At 46.3% G+C, this 17,092-nt stretch overlaps 2 protein-coding genes across 2 annotated transcripts; one reads left to right on the top strand and one right to left on the bottom strand.

Annotated features, from left to right (window-relative positions):
• Positions 1-252: 252 nt before the first annotated feature.
• Positions 253-16,545, bottom strand: DDX23 (DEAD-box helicase 23). Its single transcript, XM_081060904.1, has 17 exons — positions 16,418-16,545; positions 12,139-12,347; positions 10,161-10,271; positions 8,884-8,977; positions 8,708-8,773; positions 8,014-8,152; positions 7,613-7,746; positions 7,374-7,486; positions 5,956-6,099; positions 5,632-5,857; positions 5,190-5,335; positions 4,651-4,828; positions 3,345-3,587; positions 2,802-2,953; positions 2,462-2,570; positions 1,570-1,744; positions 253-1,148 (listed from the first exon to the last, which is right to left on the bottom strand). Exons 2-17 carry the CDS (start codon positions 12,345-12,347, stop codon positions 925-927), a joined length of 2,463 nt encoding a protein of 820 aa, XP_080917030.1. The 5' UTR covers positions 16,418-16,545; the 3' UTR covers positions 253-924.
• On the top strand, positions 10,313-11,714 carry LOC308502738 (proteasome subunit alpha type-3). Its single transcript, XM_081060914.1, has one exon. The coding sequence runs from the start codon at positions 10,351-10,353 to the stop codon at positions 11,116-11,118; it is 768 nt and encodes a 255-aa protein (XP_080917040.1). The 5' UTR covers positions 10,313-10,350; the 3' UTR covers positions 11,119-11,714.
• Positions 16,546-17,092: the final 547 nt, after the last annotated feature.

The following is a 17,092-nucleotide window of genomic DNA, read 5'->3' on the forward strand; positions in this document are numbered from 1 at the left end:
TTCACAAGTGCTTTCCTTCCTCACCCTTTGCAAAGCTCCCTAGAGGGTGTCCAGGTCAGAGCGACACGTCATGTGAGGCTGGAGCAGGGCGGGAAGACACACCGTGGTCCTGCTATCCTCAAGTGCCTGCTGTACTTAGATTATCAACTGAGACCCCAGGCTCTGCTCCGGATGTGACCTTTCACCTCCCAGTGTCTTCTGTGGCACCAGGAAGAACCTGGGAGATGAGTTTAGCCAGAACTACACACAGCCTTCATGTTCATGTGTTTATTCTTAGAACATACAAACTCATCTTTTCAGAGAATAGAAATTTCACTCAGGGACTTCAAGATGGACACAGCCAGCTCACCCTGTCCCACATCAACTAAAAAAATTCCCCGGATGAGGGATGCCTTGAGTGCACCGCACCCCTTGGTACAGGGGCCGTTCACGGCTCTAAACCAGGCTTTCACTTGTTTTATAATCCAAAAGGGCAAACGCTATCAAAATGACATTAAGAGTCCAAGGTCCACAGTCCTCACAGCGCCAGATCCCCTGGGTCACCCAGGGCTGTGATGTGCTGCAGCACGCAGTTAAGTCTCGGCCTAAGAAGCCCCTCCCCGCAGCTGGGTTTCTGTTCAGCCTGGAAGGCAACGCCAACTGGCTACCCCCTGAACTGGCAAGAGCTGATGGCCCAGTGCAATTCCAGAGCCCACCAGAGGGGCACAGCTGGGCCAAAATCTGTGGTAATCGGTTCTCCCTGCGTCGGGCAGCAGCTGCCTCTCCTTTTGGAGCCCCCCTCCAGGCCTTCAAACCTGAGGGTCTAGGTCAGGGCGTGTGATTGTTTCCTAAGGCCCCATAGAGTGAGGAGCTGGAAAGAGAGATGGAAGAGTCCTGAAGAACAGGCTTCAGAGCCTGCCTTTAAATGCGTGGAAGAGTGCTGTGTCAGGCAAAGATGGTCTCTTCTCTGCGCTTCTTGGTGAGGATGGTACCGGGCTTGTGCTGGGCATCTGGGTGGTTGGCTAGCTCGGGGGGGCAGGAGGACACCGGGCTCTCCAGGATGGCCTGCTTCAGCTCATAGAACACAGCAGAGTCCTCTTTGGTGAGGAAGGTGATGGCCACACCACTCTTGCCTGCTCGACCCGTACGGCCAATTCGGTGGATGTAATCTGGGGAGGGATTGGGGGGAGGGGTAATGTCACTCAGGACGCCAGGCCACATGCCCTGGAGAGCAGTGTCTGAAGCTTTTGCTTTTCAATGCATCATCCTCCCCGCACCTCCACAGGCAGTAAACAGTTTGTGCTGCCTACCCTACCCCTTCAGTGCCCCAAGACCACTACTGTGGGGTCATCCTACCGCACTAAGACAGGGGCCCAGCTCCGCTCTTCCCCCAAAACAGAATGCTGTCCCAGGTGCTGTGAGAACACACGCACGAGATAGAGGGTAGCTCTTCTCCCTGGGACCAGCAATCCTAGACTCGGAGCTATGAGAGATGGTGGCAGCAGCCTCCTCAGAGCGGCACCCCACTTCAAGTGGAAAGAGACAAGGATCTCCCTTTACCCAGACAGAAGCTGCTTTCCCTGCACTTACCTTCAATATTTTTGGCCATATCATAGTTGACCACCATAGACACATCTTGGATGTCAATACCACGACCTGCCACATCTGTAGCCACCAAAATATCCTTGGCCCCAGCCTTGAGGTTGGACAGTGCAAACTCTCGCTGCTCCTGGCCTTTTCCACCATGTAGCGTACAAGCATTGTACTGTTGGGAGAACGGTGAGGTAAAGAAAAAGCAATGGGAACATGGAAAGACACAGACAATAAGAGAGTGGGACAGATGGGGAGGGTTGCAGAGAGCAGCACAGGAGGAGGGGATGGGGCAGGAAACAAGAGTAAAAAAAGAGTGCCATTACAAGTTAGGAGAGAACAAGTGAACTGAAGAAAGGATGGGAGAGACCAGGTGTGCCGTGGCAGGGAGAGCCAGGGCAAGGTCAAAGGTCATATCGGGTGAGATGTAGAGCCAGACAGATGAGTAATCAAAGAGAGAGTGTGGGTGGGAGATGAGGGTGGAAAGCAGGCACCAAGAAGTTGAAGGCAGTTTAAGCACAGAGTGGAGAGGACACACCCTTCCCCTCAAACAGCAGTATGAGGTGGAAAAAACACTGATCTCCCTCCTGATGACCCCGTCCCTTCTCCCAAACATAAACACAACCAACTCTGACCCATTCTAGTCCACATCCTCAGATCCTGCCAGGATACATGTCTCAAAACCTCCCACTGGCCCCGGCCCACTTAGAGGAAGACCGAAGGGAACTCTAGATGGCACTGCTGGGATGGACAAGAGCCAGAGCAATTGCCCCAGACCGCCTTATCCCTATCAAAGCTCCCTTTTCCTTCTGGCCCTGACTTATTGAGTCCCGGAGAGGTTCTGAAAGCAGCACCAAAGAAACCAGACTTTGCCCTCCCCTGCCAGACACACCCCCATCTTCTCCAGGGATTTGGCCAAAACATCACAGCCCTTCTTCTGGTTGACAAAAATGATGATGGGTGGATCAAAGCCTTGCTCCAAGATCGCCAGCAGCTTTTTCCTGGGGAGAAGAGGAAGAGAAAAATGAGATGCCTACTAGCCTCCAATCCAAGTGAAACGCTCACCCCTGATCTACGACACCAATTCCAGGCTCTTCAATGCCCGTGGCATGCTGAGTAAGAAAACAGAAGCTCTTCAGCATGGCAGAACAATCGTCCTCCGTCCAGCCACCACCCGCACTGAAAAAAGTCCTTTCTCCATCCCATTTCCTCTGGTTCAGCTGCCCCCGTACCTCTTTTCTGATTCTGACATGAGGAAGACCTTCTGTTCCACACGTTCGTGGGGCTTGCCTGCAGAGCCAATGTACACCACAGCAGGTCGCCGAAGATAGCTCCGGGCCAGACGCTCCACCGCTGGCGGCATGGTGGCCGTGAACATGACTGTCTACGAAAGCAAGAGGCTCAGCCTCGGGCCCAGGCAGACACAATCACATGTCCTACCACAGGCAGCTCAGCCCAGGCTGAAGAATCTAAAATGAGCCACGGTGTATGCTCTGATAGCCACCACCTTCGGAAATAGTGTCTTTTGCTTTCTCACTTCTTTCTTCAGTACCTGTACTTAATTAACATCTTAGGACAGGAAGGGCTGAGAGCATTTGCTAGCACCTACAGTGGAATCATTTTTCCAGGGTGCAGCTAAATGGCTACACTGCTACAACTGTCAGAGGACTGTACATTTTGGAAACACGTTCTCTGGGCCCACCTAAGGCAAGAAGGGCTCTAGAGTAGGTTTGGCAACTTGCCACCCTTTTCCCAGCCCAGGGAAGCAGACTTACTTGGCGGTATTTATGTTTTCCTGACTCAAAATTGGCCAACATCTTCTCGGGGTCCTCAGCCTCATCCGTGTCCGGCTTCTGGTTGCTGACAGGCATGTGTTCCAGGATCTTCTGGACGTCTGGCTCAAAGCCCATGTCAATCATCCTGTCTGCCTCATCCAGAACCACATAGGTACAACGGCTCAGCACCAAGTAGCGGTTCTCCAGCACATCAATCAGACGTCCTGGGGTAGCGATCACAATCTAGGGGGTACAGGGGAATCATATGCAGCCCCAGCAGGTACCCTTTTCTTCTCCTTCCTGTGAACTATCTACCCACTTGGACAACAGACCCCCAGTCTTAGGAACTTGGACCCTAACCTCCAGTTATGTTTGGCACTGAAGTTTCTTGAGAACTGGCATAAAATCACTTACTGCTATCTTGGAGTTTTTTCAGGAAGGAATCAGGTCTCTGAATAAGATCCAGAGGATAGACAGAGGGGGCAAAATCAGAAGGAACTTGCTTAGATGGAAGAGAGACTAAAGGATACTGTGGAAATTATATAAAGGGATTACGATAAGAAGTCTGTAGAAAACTCAATTCCTACAGCAGATTTCTTATAAAAAAAGCTTTCCTCTCCTATCCTGAGAAGAAGGCAACACACAAAGTCAATGACTTGGTCTGGCAGCGATTAAGAGCATGGGCTTCGGGGCCGGCCCGGTGGCTCAGGATGTTGGAGCTCCGTGCTCCTAACTCAGAAGGCTGCCGGTTCGATTCCCACATGGGCCAGGGGCCTCTCAACCACAAGATTGCCAGTTCAACCCCTCAAGTCCCACAAGGGATGGTGAGCAGTGCCCCCTGCAACTAGCAATGGTAACTGGATAAGGAGCTGAGCTGCGCACAACTAAGACTGAAAGGACAACAACTTCACTTGGAAAAAAAGGCCTGGAAGTACACACTGTTCCCCAATAAGTCTTGTTCCCCTTCCCCAATAAAATCTTTAAAAAAAAAAAAAAAAGAGCACGGGCTTCGGAGATGAATCTCAGCTTTGTGCACTGGCAGCTGTGTGTGACTCTGGACAAGTTACTAACTTGAGCCTCAGCTTCCCCTGTAAAATGGAGATACCCCTACCTACTCTGATATGGCTGTGAGAACTAATGCTGTGTACAGTCCAATCCCTGGTGCGTAAGCTCTCAATAATAATACACGTCTATAGAAACCAGCTCTTTCCTTCATTGGACTTATCATCTATGGCAGAAACTAGAACGAGAGCCCCAAAACCGCACAGCCCAAATGGCAGGCTGGCTGCTGGCCAGGTGAACAAACCTCACAACCCATGCGCAGCCTAAAGCCCTGGTCTTCTCTGGAGATGCCGCCAATGACAGCCACAGTGCGGATGCCTAGTGGCTTCCCAAACTTGATGGTCTCTTCCTCGATCTGCTGAGCCAGCTCACGGGTGGGGGCCAGGATGATGGCATAAGGGCCCTGGTCTGACTCTTCGATCCTGTGGTAAACGGGGCATCCCACAGTTTCATGAGCTTTGGTTCCCATCCAACCACAAACAGGAACAAGACAAAGACACACTTAAGGGAAGTTACGGGAATACGGAAGGTGGTGGGAAGAGGATGCAATGATCTCCCTAAAAAACCAGACTCCAGGATAGCCAAGTTCTCCAGGGAGTGGTCCTTGCTAGCAATAAAATCAGACACTTCTTTGATATCACGATCCAGTTATTCTCTAATGTCCGACCCAAACTAAAGAAGGGGCTTCTGATTATAGACTTAGAAGAAAACAAAACACCCATTTGTCACTTTCACCATTCCTACCCAGTCACATGCACTCCTACTGGTGTCAGCTGACCCCACCTGTCAATTTTGGGAAGAGTGGTGATCCAGACGAGCAATGGAATGAGGAAGGCTGCTGTCTTGCCACTGCCAGTCTCAGCCACACCAATGATGTCACGGTTCTGTAGCCCAATGGGAATCGCCTGTCGCTGGATAGGTGTTGGTTCCTGCAGTGACCCAGACAGAGTAATGGGCACAGGCACAATTATATTACCTGGGCTACTGTTGAAAGAATGGGCACATATGCTAGCACATATGGAAGGACATCAAGTACAGTTCACAGGAATAGGGACCAGAAAAGAAACACAATCACCGAAAGCCAATACTTCCACCAGAAAGTTATAGACAATGTCACCTTGGTGCCCACTAGCAGAGAAGGCACCAAATAGCCAAGGAACAAAGTCTATATGCACTAGAATACAGGAACATGTCAGGACTTCCGGACCGCTCTGCCCCTTCTTACCTTGTAGCCACACTTATCGATGACCTCCAAGATGTGTGGGGGTAGAGAAGAGTCTTTCCAGGACCGGATGGGATTGGGGATCTTGCCACCTTTCGTGGTGATGCTGTAGTCCTCCCGGAAGATCCGCCAGTCCCTGTCCGTCATCTCATCCAACTTCTTCTGGGACCAGTGCCGATCATCCCAGCGCTGCTTGGCTTCCTTCTTACGGAGTTTGCGGAGTCTTGCCCTGGAGCCGAGTCATAAGCAAAAAGTGGGATCAGTAACCCCCATCTCTTTTCTGTGGATTCGGGGCTCGGCCCAACCACCCTAGCCCTGACCACTCACTCCTCCTGTTCCTTTTCTTCCAGTGTCCGCCTCTTCTCCATTAGGTCTCCATAGAAACGTGACTGCTCTCGTTTCTGCTGCTTGAGGTCAATGCCTGCAATGAAGCCTCGGCCCAACAACTGCACCTGGTGCCGTTCTTTGTACCTGGGATTGAGAGAGGAAGAAAAAAGAGGAGCTGTTAAAGCAGCAGAAGGGGAGGGCAGGCTACCAATAAGTACCAGTTCCCCTCCCCAGCCAGGGTCTTTCTTCACCCAGATGGCTGGCTGGCGACTACTACTAGTTTACCAATTTCCCCATCCAACTTATCTATCTCTGTAGTTCCTAGTTCTCTCTACGAACTGCCTGGTTTAAAAGACCTAGTTTAGAAAACCTACTGAGATCTGTGTCTGTGAGTCTGTTTCTGGGTTTTCTAAAGAGATTCACCAATGATATATCCTATAAGGAGTTAATAAACAAAAAATATAAAGAACTCATGCCACTTAATACCAAAAAGACAAGCAAGTAAAAAAATGGGCAGAAGACCTGAATAGACGTTTCCCCAAAGAGGACATACAAATGGCCAATAGACATATGACTATCCATGTCACTAATCATGAGAGAAATGCAAATTAAAACCACAATGAGGTATCACTTCATACCTGCACAAACAAGTGTTGGCAAGGATGTGGAGAAAGGGAACCCACATGTATTACTGGTAGGATTACAAATGAGTGCAGCCACATGGAAAACCATAGGAGTTTCCTCAAAAAAGTAAAAATATGACCCAGAAATCCCACTTCTGGGTATTTACCCAAAAACATCCAGAACACCAATTCAAGAAGATATATGCGCCCCTATGTTCACTGCAGCATTATTTACAATAGCCAGGATATGGAAGCAGCCTAATTGCCTACTGATAGATGACTGGATAAAACAGATGTGGTATAGATATTTGATAGAATATTACTGGGCCATAAAAAAAGAATGAAATCTTACCATTTGCAACCACATGAATGGCCCTAGAGGGTACCTATGCTAAGTGACATAAGTCAGACAAAGACAGACAAATACCGTACAATTTCACTTACACGTGGAATCTAAAAAACAAAATAAATGAACAAACGTAACAGAAACAGACTCACAGATACAGAGAACAAACTGATGATCGCCAGGTGGGAGAGCGGTTACGGGGCTGGATGAAATACAAATTGGCAGTTACAAAACAGTCACAGGATGTAAAGTACAGCACAGGAGATATAATCAATAATATTGTAATAACTAGGTGTGGTGGCAGGTACTACACTTATCAGGGGGATCACTTTGTAAGTTATATAAATGTCTACCCACTATGCTGTACACCTGAAATGAATACAATATTGAATGTCAACTGAAATTGAAAAAAAAAAAAAAAGGCCTCGTTCAGGCCGAAAGCTACTCACAGTGGGTTGTAGTCTATAGACGTGTCCTCGGAAGCATCCCACTCAAAGACAAATTTGCGATCATTGAGGTGCCTCGTTCGGCGCCGCTTCTTAATGCCACCCAGGTAACGCTCCTGCCCAGTGACAGAACAGAGTCCATCAAGCTCAAGGCCCAAATCTTGCATGCAGCGATCAGAATGGCCAAAGAACTACACTTCATTTGTGTGTGTGTGTGGGGGGGATGAAGCCCAAGCCTGCACCTTAATGGCATGCAGCTCCTTGCTCTTATCTTTCTCCTCCCGAATCTTCTGCCGCCCTTCCTCGTCCTCATTTCCATTGGTCTCCCGCTCCATCCTTTCCCTGCGTTCCCGACGTTCCCGTTCCTGAGGATCTTCTGCAGACCAAAGAAAGCAAAGCTGCAGAAGAGCTCAGTGAGGGCATGGGGGGAGCCAAGCAATGGGCACCAAATGAGAAAAAAGGTGAGAGATTTATGATACAAGGAAAATGGAGACCTAACAGAAACTTTTCTCATAAACATCCCCCATCCTTTCCTCTTCCAAACTCCAGAGCAAACAGGTTTCTACCTCTCCTAAATGACATTATCATCACATCCGACCCTTTCCTATCCCATCTAGGGGCTACATGGAGTCAGAAAACGAACCCAACATTTTCCTGCCCAAGTCTTGAAACTGTTTCCTTTTCTTCCTTTCTTCTTCAAGCATCTTCTGCCGCTCTTCCACCTCCTGCTGCCGTCGCTTTAGGGCTTCAGCCTCTCGTTCTGCTTTGGAGAGGAACTTGGGCTACAAAATAGATTGGAATTGTAAACAAAGGATCTGGGAGCAAAGTATAATCACATCACTGATGGGAGATGGCAAGGAACCCAAAAATATTTTCTCAGGTATTAAACCTGTTAGGGTAAATACAAACAGGCCTAGGATCCTGTTATGGGCTGACTTGTGCCTCCTCACAATGCATTATGCTGAAGCCCTAAACCCCAGTACCTCAGAATGTGACTATATTTGGAGATAGGGCCTTTAAAGAGATGTTTAAAGTAAAATGAGGCTCCTACCCTAATCCAGTCTGACCAGTATCCATATAAGAAGAGAAAATTAGGACATACAAGATATACCAGGAATATGCAATCACAAAGGGAAGACCACATGAAGACGGAGAAGTCATCCATCTACAAACCAAGGAGAAAGGCCTCAGAAGGAACAACCCTACTGACACCTTGATCTCGGACTTTCCAGCCTCCAGAATGGTGAGAAAATAAATTTCTGTGGTTTAAGTCGCCCCATCTGTGGTGTTTCGTTATGGTGGCCCCAGCCAACTAATATAGACCTTCAGACTCTTGCCTTAGCCTCAGCTTCTTCCTCAGCCTTTTTCTTGGCCAGAAGTTCCTCCAGGGATAATGGCTGGGCCTGAAGATAAAACACAGGATTTTTCAGTCCGTAAAGGTTCTCTCCCTTTGAAGATCACAAAGTCGGCTGGAATTGAAGACGAAGATGGGAAAACCCTTCCTCTCCTTTACCTTAGGCTTCTTATCACCATGCTCATCCTCTTCATCCCTCTTCGAGTCTCTGTCTTTGCGAGATTTAAAATCTTTTCCTCGGCCAGGAGATAAACTTTAAGGAAAAGGAACAGGAAAGGTCCATATTGCTGCCTTACCCCAGCCCCTGGATGACATTCAGGAAGAACCCCAAAAAGAGGATAGAAGTTTCTCCATAACTCAGCAAGCCTGGCCCATGGTCATCTATCTGTCTGGACGCTCCCTTGGCAGGCCTGGTCACTCTGCCTATTCTAAAACCTAATGATGGCCCTGTCTCGGCCCCAATCTACCCGAATCTCCTTTTCTGAGACTCATTTCTTCTGCAAAGTTGGACTTCACTACTGACATCAAAAATATTTCCTCCAAATAGCAGCAGTTGCATGTTGAAGGAAAAAGTTCTGTTTTATAATACAAAATAAATTTAGCCTACACGGACACCCACATACACCGTTTCTAGATACTGCTATATATGTCCCATCCGCATTTTTCCTTCCTACCAGTCACAGCAATCCTTTCCCTATACCTATAAACTTAATCCTTTCCCTACACCTATAAGCTTAATCCTTTCCCTACACCTATAAGCTTAATCTACAAGACATCTCAAACAACTCGACTGTGTTATGAGAATTCTGTACTTTCCCCTGAATTCTAACCACTCACTCAGAGCCAAATGAAAACTTTGCACAGAAAGTTTCCTGAAGAAAGAGATAAAGATACTGGGGTACTCAATTATCCCAACACCGGGGGTGCCAAAAAGATGTATACACAGTTTAAAAAAGAAAAAACCTATATTAAAATTGTAACACTCAATATACACCAATAACGAAAGATGAAAACAAGTCAAGTCTGACTTCTGCAATTACAAGAGGTGCTCAAAGTGGTTACCATCAGCATAATTTTAATACAGTTCTTTCCTTTCTTAAAATGTGTATACATTTTTTTTGGCACCCTCTGTATATGTTGTATATTCTGGGTAGAAAACTGAATGGTCCGATAAAGCTAAAGGAATGTTTTGTAGGCTGGTAACCTTTTCAAACTAATTTCTAAGAACAAGTTGATCCTCAAAGGGTTGTGACTTCACTAACTAGTTATACTTTCTAAAGAAACATGCCTTCCAAAAAAACAAACCGCTCTGCAGTAAGTACCAATATGATCCACTAAGAAAAACAGACTTTCCCATGAAGCTGAGCGAGCTCAGACACAGAATAGAAGAGATGCAGGGGCATTCCCCTAAAGCTCCCTCCCACTGCCTCACGTACCTGGATCGTTTCCGGTCTTTGTCCCTTCTGTGTCCATCCTTATCCCGATCTCGGTCTTTCTTATTCCGATCCCGCTCCTTATCTCGTTCTCGTTCTTTGTGCCGCCGTTCTCTGAAGAAAAGCAAATTTAAGAAATCACTTGATAGGCATTAGGCCTGGAAACCCTACGCGTTCCGCTGGTTTTAGCAGGATGAGTTCAATCGGCACCGGGTATGACCTGTCAGCCTCTACATTCTCTCCTGATGGAAGAGTTTTTCAAGTTGAATATGCTATGAAGGCTGTGGAAAATAGTAGTACAGCTATTGGAATCAGATGTAAAGATGGCGTTGTCTTTGGGGTAGAAAAATTAGTCCTTTCTAAACTTTATGAAGAAGGTTCCAACAAACGACTTTTTAATGTTGATCGACATGTTGGAATGGCGGTAGCAGGTTTGTTGGCAGATGCTCGTTCTTTAGCAGACATTGCAAGAGAAGAAGCTTCCAACTTTAGATCTAACTTTGGCTATAACATTCCACTAAAACATCTGGCAGACAGAGTGGCCATGTATGTACATGCATATACACTCTACAGTGCTGTTAGACCTTTTGGCTGCAGTTTCATGTTAGGGTCTTACAGTGTGAATGACGGTGCACAACTCTACATGATTGACCCATCAGGTGTTTCATATGGTTATTGGGGCTGTGCTATTGGCAAAGCCAAGCAAGCTGCAAAAACAGAAATAGAAAAACTTCAGATGAAAGAAATGACCTGTCGTGATGTTGTTAAAGAAGTTGCAAAAATAATTTACATAGTACACGATGAAGTTAAGGATAAAGCTTTTGAACTAGAGCTCAGCTGGGTTGGTGAAATAACTAAAGGAAGACATGAAATTGTTCCCAAAGATATAAGGGAAGAAGCAGAGAAATATGCTAAGGAATCTTTGAAGGAAGAAGACGAATCAGATGATGATAATATGTAACACTTAATTCAGTAGCTATTTTAAATTTCTAATACAATCCCCATGTAACTATTTAGTCCTGTGGATTATTATATACCCACTGACCAGTTTTCATTAAATTTTTGTCTTGTAATGATTGAAATTTGGTTAATACCTGTTCGACAAAAATGTGTGTGTGGGGGGGTGGGTAACTGAGCACATATTTACTCAGCATTAAAATGTTGATGCCCATTTAAAAAGTCATTCATGCCTATTTAAAAATTCATTAGTTAAAACATTGCAGAGGTTTTGGAATCAAATTAAGTCAAAGCTCCATTCCATTACTCAGAATCTAAAGGTTATATCCTGCTATATAACCTGTTGTGTAAGATGTACCTACCAACTTAAGCAATTAATTGATGCCATTGCCCAGTTTTGTATTTGATAAATGATTTTGGTCATCAGCCACTGCTAACCTTTAGGTGTAACACACAAGAAAGATGTTTCAGGTTGGAGAGTCAAGAATGTATTTTTTTTCTTTTACTGTGATAAGAAGTGGATTTAAGCATCCACAAAGTTGCTGTTGTCACTTAAAACATTTCTTGATCTGTAAATTTCCAATAAAAACACCCATATTTTATGCTAAAAAAAAAAAAAAAAAAATAAGAAATCACTTGATATTTCCAGAGTATCCTTCTCCACTGCAGCCTTAAAAGTTCCCATGCTCTTGTCTCCCCAAAGTAGAATTGTATAAACTGGGGAATGTTTCCCGGGGAAGTTATGAGAGCATTCTGAAGAGGCCTGACAGCTCAGAGCTACACTACTAAGTGCTAATGGCAATGACGGATCACAGACTATGTGAAAGGATGAAGTATCTCCCTCGGTCATCTGGACCTTCGTCTTACCAGTGCCCTCCTCACCTCTATGAGCTAACGGGTCACTAGGGGTAGAGAAATGTGTGAAACACTGATGGCCTAATCCTGGAGGCATCAGAGGAAGCAAGAATGAAGAAGTCTGCAAGTCCTCTCCCTTTTTACATGCAGACATACAAAGTTACTCTACCTTTCTGTAGACTTGGATCGGGAACGGGAGCGAGAACGGCTGCCTCCTCGACGCCTATCCCTTGAACGATGCCGCTTCCTGTCTTTAGATGGGGAAGCCTTCCGGTCCCGATCTCTATCCCTCTCTCTGTCAGGAGTCCGGGATCGCTTCCTTTCCTCTTTGGAAGGTGATGCATCACGGTCCTTCTTGTCGGCCAGCTCTCCTGCCATCTGTCATGGGTAAGAGGAGTACTTCGTATCTACTAGGTACTGCTATAAATTGTTTATATATAATGTACTTCATCTCAAAACAACCCTATGAGGTAGATATGTTAGTATGCCTACTTTACAGATGAGGAAACTGCAGCTCAGGTATATAAAGTAACCTCCCCGAGGACACACAGGTGGTAAGTGGCAGAGTTCCAGGCAGTCTGGCTCCAGAGGCCCACTTTTATTCATTATGTTATACTGTCTCTCTGTGAGTCCTTATTGTATATATTCATTTCTAAAGGTATATAATGACTATACCACATTAAAAAGTTAGACAAGAGCATTGAAAGAAATTTTAATAAATGAATAGTGTACTAGCCTTCTCTAGGAACATCCTGTATTGTGTACCTTAGGAGTCGATTAGGTCTGTCAGCCCATCAGGATCAGCTAACACATAAACATCTAAGGGAGATAAGTTCCCTTGAGCTATATAAAGAAAGCTCAAAAGAGGGAAAATAAAGTTTAATTTTAAGATTTGTAATTATAATCAGCACTCCAAATAAAAACTACATTTAAATGGAGAAATAGAAATGTACTTCTAATTATGCAATGGGAAAAATTTGGTGAAGGGTACACTAACCACCATGTACTTTTGCAACTTCCTATGAATGAAAGAAAGGGAAGGGAAAGGAAGGGAGAAGGGGAGGGGAGGGCGGGCAGGAAAGGGGAAAGGAGAGGAAAGAAAGAAGGAAGGAAGAAAGAAAGGGAAAGGGAGGGGGGAGGGAGGAGAGAAAGAGGAGACAAGGAAGCAAGGAAGGAAAGAGGGAAAAACTACAGGTCACAGACATTCTGACTGATATTCCCTACTCAGATTTTCACAGCTTCGATCATTGCCCAGTTCCATGAAAGGTTTGAGCAAGAATTTGTCCTGTTACCTCTTGCCTGGAAAACAATGAACACCATGCCACCCTGTCAACTGTCTTTCAGACTACAAAATCTCCTTCAACGTCATTTGCTAAAACGACAGCAAGTCTGAATCTGCCTCTAGCCTATTATCGTCATCATCACCGCTGCCACCACCACCATTCCTGACACTTGGGATACATTTCTCAGAACTTATTTTATTCTCAAATAGTTCAACTAGAATATCAGTTCCCTAAGTTTTAGCTTACAATCCCCCTTTCCCATGTCACTTCCTGCCATATATCTTTAAGAAGGGAGAATTTGTAAAGAGAAATAAACAAATAGCGTTTTCAAAAGATGGAAACCCATTTTATCTCACAATTGTATGAGAAACGATCGAATGTTCTATTATCAGTGCATCATGCATTATCACATGGAAATTATACTTTTTTCTTCCATTTATAGCCCTAACAAAACACCACAGAATGCTATTTTCTCTATAAAGCATCCTGGACATCATTCTTTCAACAAATATTCATTCAGCACGTGATAGGTACCAGAAACTGTTCTGTGTACTGGAGATATACCTGTAAACAAAACAAAGTCTCAGCTCTCTAACATTTAAATTCCAGCAAAGCAGACAACAGTAAAGCAGAAAGACAAGAAAATTTCAAACAGTAACGAGCACTAATGAAGAATATAAACCAGGGTTATATGATGGGGAGGGATATGAACAAGAGATAGAGGGCTCAGGAAAGAATTTTTTGGACATATACACTGAGCTTCAAATGAGAGAGAGCCTGCAAGAATCAGGGAAAGGAACTTACTGGTTAGGAGCAAGTATTAAGGCAGTAGGGAAGGAACTAGCTTAGCACGTTTGCTGATTTAAAACAGACTTGTGTGGGGCCGGCCCGGTGGCTCAGGCGGTTAGAGCTCCGTGCTCCTAACTCCGAAGGCTGCCGGTTCGATTCCCACATGGGCCAGTGGGCTCTCCAACCACAAGGTTGTCAGTTCAACGCCTCAGAGTCCCGCAAGGGATGGTGGGCAACGCCCCCTGCAACTAAGATTGAACACGGCACCTTGAGCTGAGCTGCCTCCCAGATGGCTCAGTTGTTGGCTGGAGCACGGGCTCTCAACCACAAGGCTGCCAGTTCAATTCCTCGAGTCCCACAAGGAATGGTGAGCTGCGCCCCCTGCAACTGGCAACGGCAACAGGACCTGGAGCTAAGGTGCACCCTCCACAGCTAAGACTGATAGGGCAACAACTTGACTTGGAAAAAAGTCCTGGAAGTACACACTGTTCCCCAATAAAGTCCTGTTCCCCTTCCCCAATAAAATCTTTAAAAAAAACAAACAGACTTGTGTGGCTGAGTAGCAGACTGTCAGGGAGTTCAGGGAGGTAGGCAGGAGTCAAATCATAGAAATATGTTCTATGCCAAGGTAAAGGAACTTGGGTTTTAATCCAACTGCAACAGGAACCTTAGAAGAGTGTTAAACTGGAAGTGATGTGATCTAATTTTACATTTTTAAAGAATTACTTTGGTGACTTCCAAGAAACTATATAGTAGGGAGGCAAGAGTGGAAACAGAACCACCGAGAATGCTATTACAGCACTAGGCAAGAGATGACAGTGGCTTGTTCTAGGAAAACGGCAGTGGAGATGGAAAGTAGACAGCTTCAGGGTATATTTTGGAGGCAGAGCTGACGGTACTTGCTAATGAAGGGAGAAAGGAAAAGAGAGGACACAAAAATAGCTCCTGAATTTATGGTAATGGTTCACGGTGCCTTTAATGACTGGGGAAGACTGGGGGGAAAAACAGATTTAGGAGGAAGTCAAGTTTCCTTTTGGCCATATTGAGTGTAAGACGTCAGTAAGAAAACCAAGTGGAGATCGCAGGAAGGCAGTTAAAAATGCAATTCTGGAACTCAGGAGACCCTGGAGATAAAAATTTGAGTCATCAATATACAGATGGCTTTTAAAGCCATGGGACACTAAGCGATATTACTTAAGTAGACAGTCTGAATAAAGAAGAAAATAAAAGAGGACCCATGCCTGAGCTCTGGAACACTAACATTTAGAGGGCAAGCACAGGAGGAGGCAGAGGAAAACCTGGAAAGTAGCTACAGCCAGTGAGAAAGGAGGTGAAAAAAGTGGTTTCCATGACCTGGAAACCACAGAAGCCAAAACACATTTCAAGGAGGGAAGGGTGAATTGTGTCAAGTGGAGTAAGGCTAGAAGATAAAAGCCGTGACTTGCATTTTGGAAAAACAGAGACTGTTAGTGACTTTGACAGGAGCTGTTTCGATGGCACGGGGCTGGGGTGGGGGGTGGGGGTAGAAGCCTCAGTGGAGTGAGTTCAGGAGAACGAGAAGTGAGAGAAGCAGACAGGAAACACAGACCACTTTTATTGTAAGTTCCACCTATCACAGGCCAACCCTAGCCATTGCTTCTCAGCAGCCTTCCTCGCAAATCTCCAGATGTGAGTTTCTCGGTTCTTGTAGGGCAGGGGCAGATTGTCTCCTTCAGGGAAACGTTTGTGAAACGCCCACTAAATGGAAGGCACCGGGGTAGGTGCTGGGAAACCTGAAAAGGAACTCAGGGAGACCCTGCACAAAAGCTACGAGACCCACAGCAAGAGGAAGGCTCGGATCAAGTATGAAAGGAATTCAAAGAAGTTTCCTTAAATTCGTAAAAGGGATCCGGAATGATCTGTAGAGGAAGTGACTCTTGAGTATTTAAGTACAGGTAGAATTTACAGATGTGTAATTGAGGGTGCGGAAAGGGAAGTCATTGCCGGCAAACGAAATAACACAAGAGGCGCAGAGGCGGGAAAGCATGACTGGTTCTGGGAGGAAAGCCACACACAGTTCCTATCTGGCTGAAGCAAGGACTACTCAAAACATGAAGGAACAAGGTCAGCTTGGGGGTATCACAGATTGCTGTACCAGTGGACAAAGGTCTGGCCTGTAACGTCAGGTACCAGGTACCTGGCCTGTGCACCCAGGAGCCAACACTGCCTCCCGGGGCCCGCGCCCCTTCGCTCCTGGCGGCCAGAGCTTTCTGGGCTCGTGCCCCTTTCCTGAGGCGTTCTTTCCCGCCTGGTCCCGGAGGCAGGGGCCACTGCCGTGACCCACTCTCGCCCTCTCTGTTAGCTCGTTAGAAAGTGCCTCCATCGCCCGGGACTCACCACTCAGAATCTGAACCGCCCAACGCGGCCTCAACGTCGCAGAGCAGTCGCCATCTTTCCCGTTTCCTGGTCTCCAAGAAGCATCCCCGCCCCCCTGCCGCGCGGCAAGCTGGGAAGACGAGTTCCTGATATTGGGCGGTGGTGGCCGACAACAAGGGCTCGAGAACTACCAATCCCAGAATGCACGGCGCGAGCGCCCGCCCTGGGCCGCGGGGTCTGTTGGGCAATGTGGTTCGCCCAGCATTTGAGTGGGCTAGAGGAAGAGTTTTCTGTGGGTAGGTTTTGCGCAAAAGGTTCTCTCCCTGTGCAGTCTTCCTAGAATATGTTGGTCTTCCTAGAAACAGCATTTAAAAACTATCTTGGCTTGTGGCATACAGCCTTTTGTGGAAAAGCAGTTTTACAAAAATCTGTGAGGTAAATTATTAGCCCCATTTTATAGGTGGACAAACTAAAGGTTAGGTTACAGGAGTAGTGAGTATTTCACGATGAAAGTGGGACAGTTCATTATGCGGGACTATCCCAGGTTTAGCAGGATATTTTAGCAACCCACGATAACAACACCCAGTTATTGTGACGACTCAAAATGAGCCCACGAGACAGATTCCAAAAGCCCCTGGGACGGACGGTATCACCTGGCCTGGGCTGTGGCGTCTGTTTTCTCAATATTCCAGACAG

Source organism: Rhinolophus hipposideros (assembly GCF_964194185.1).
Source record: "Rhinolophus hipposideros genome assembly, chromosome: 9".
In the NCBI taxonomy this organism is placed as follows: domain Eukaryota; kingdom Metazoa; phylum Chordata; class Mammalia; order Chiroptera; family Rhinolophidae; genus Rhinolophus; species Rhinolophus hipposideros.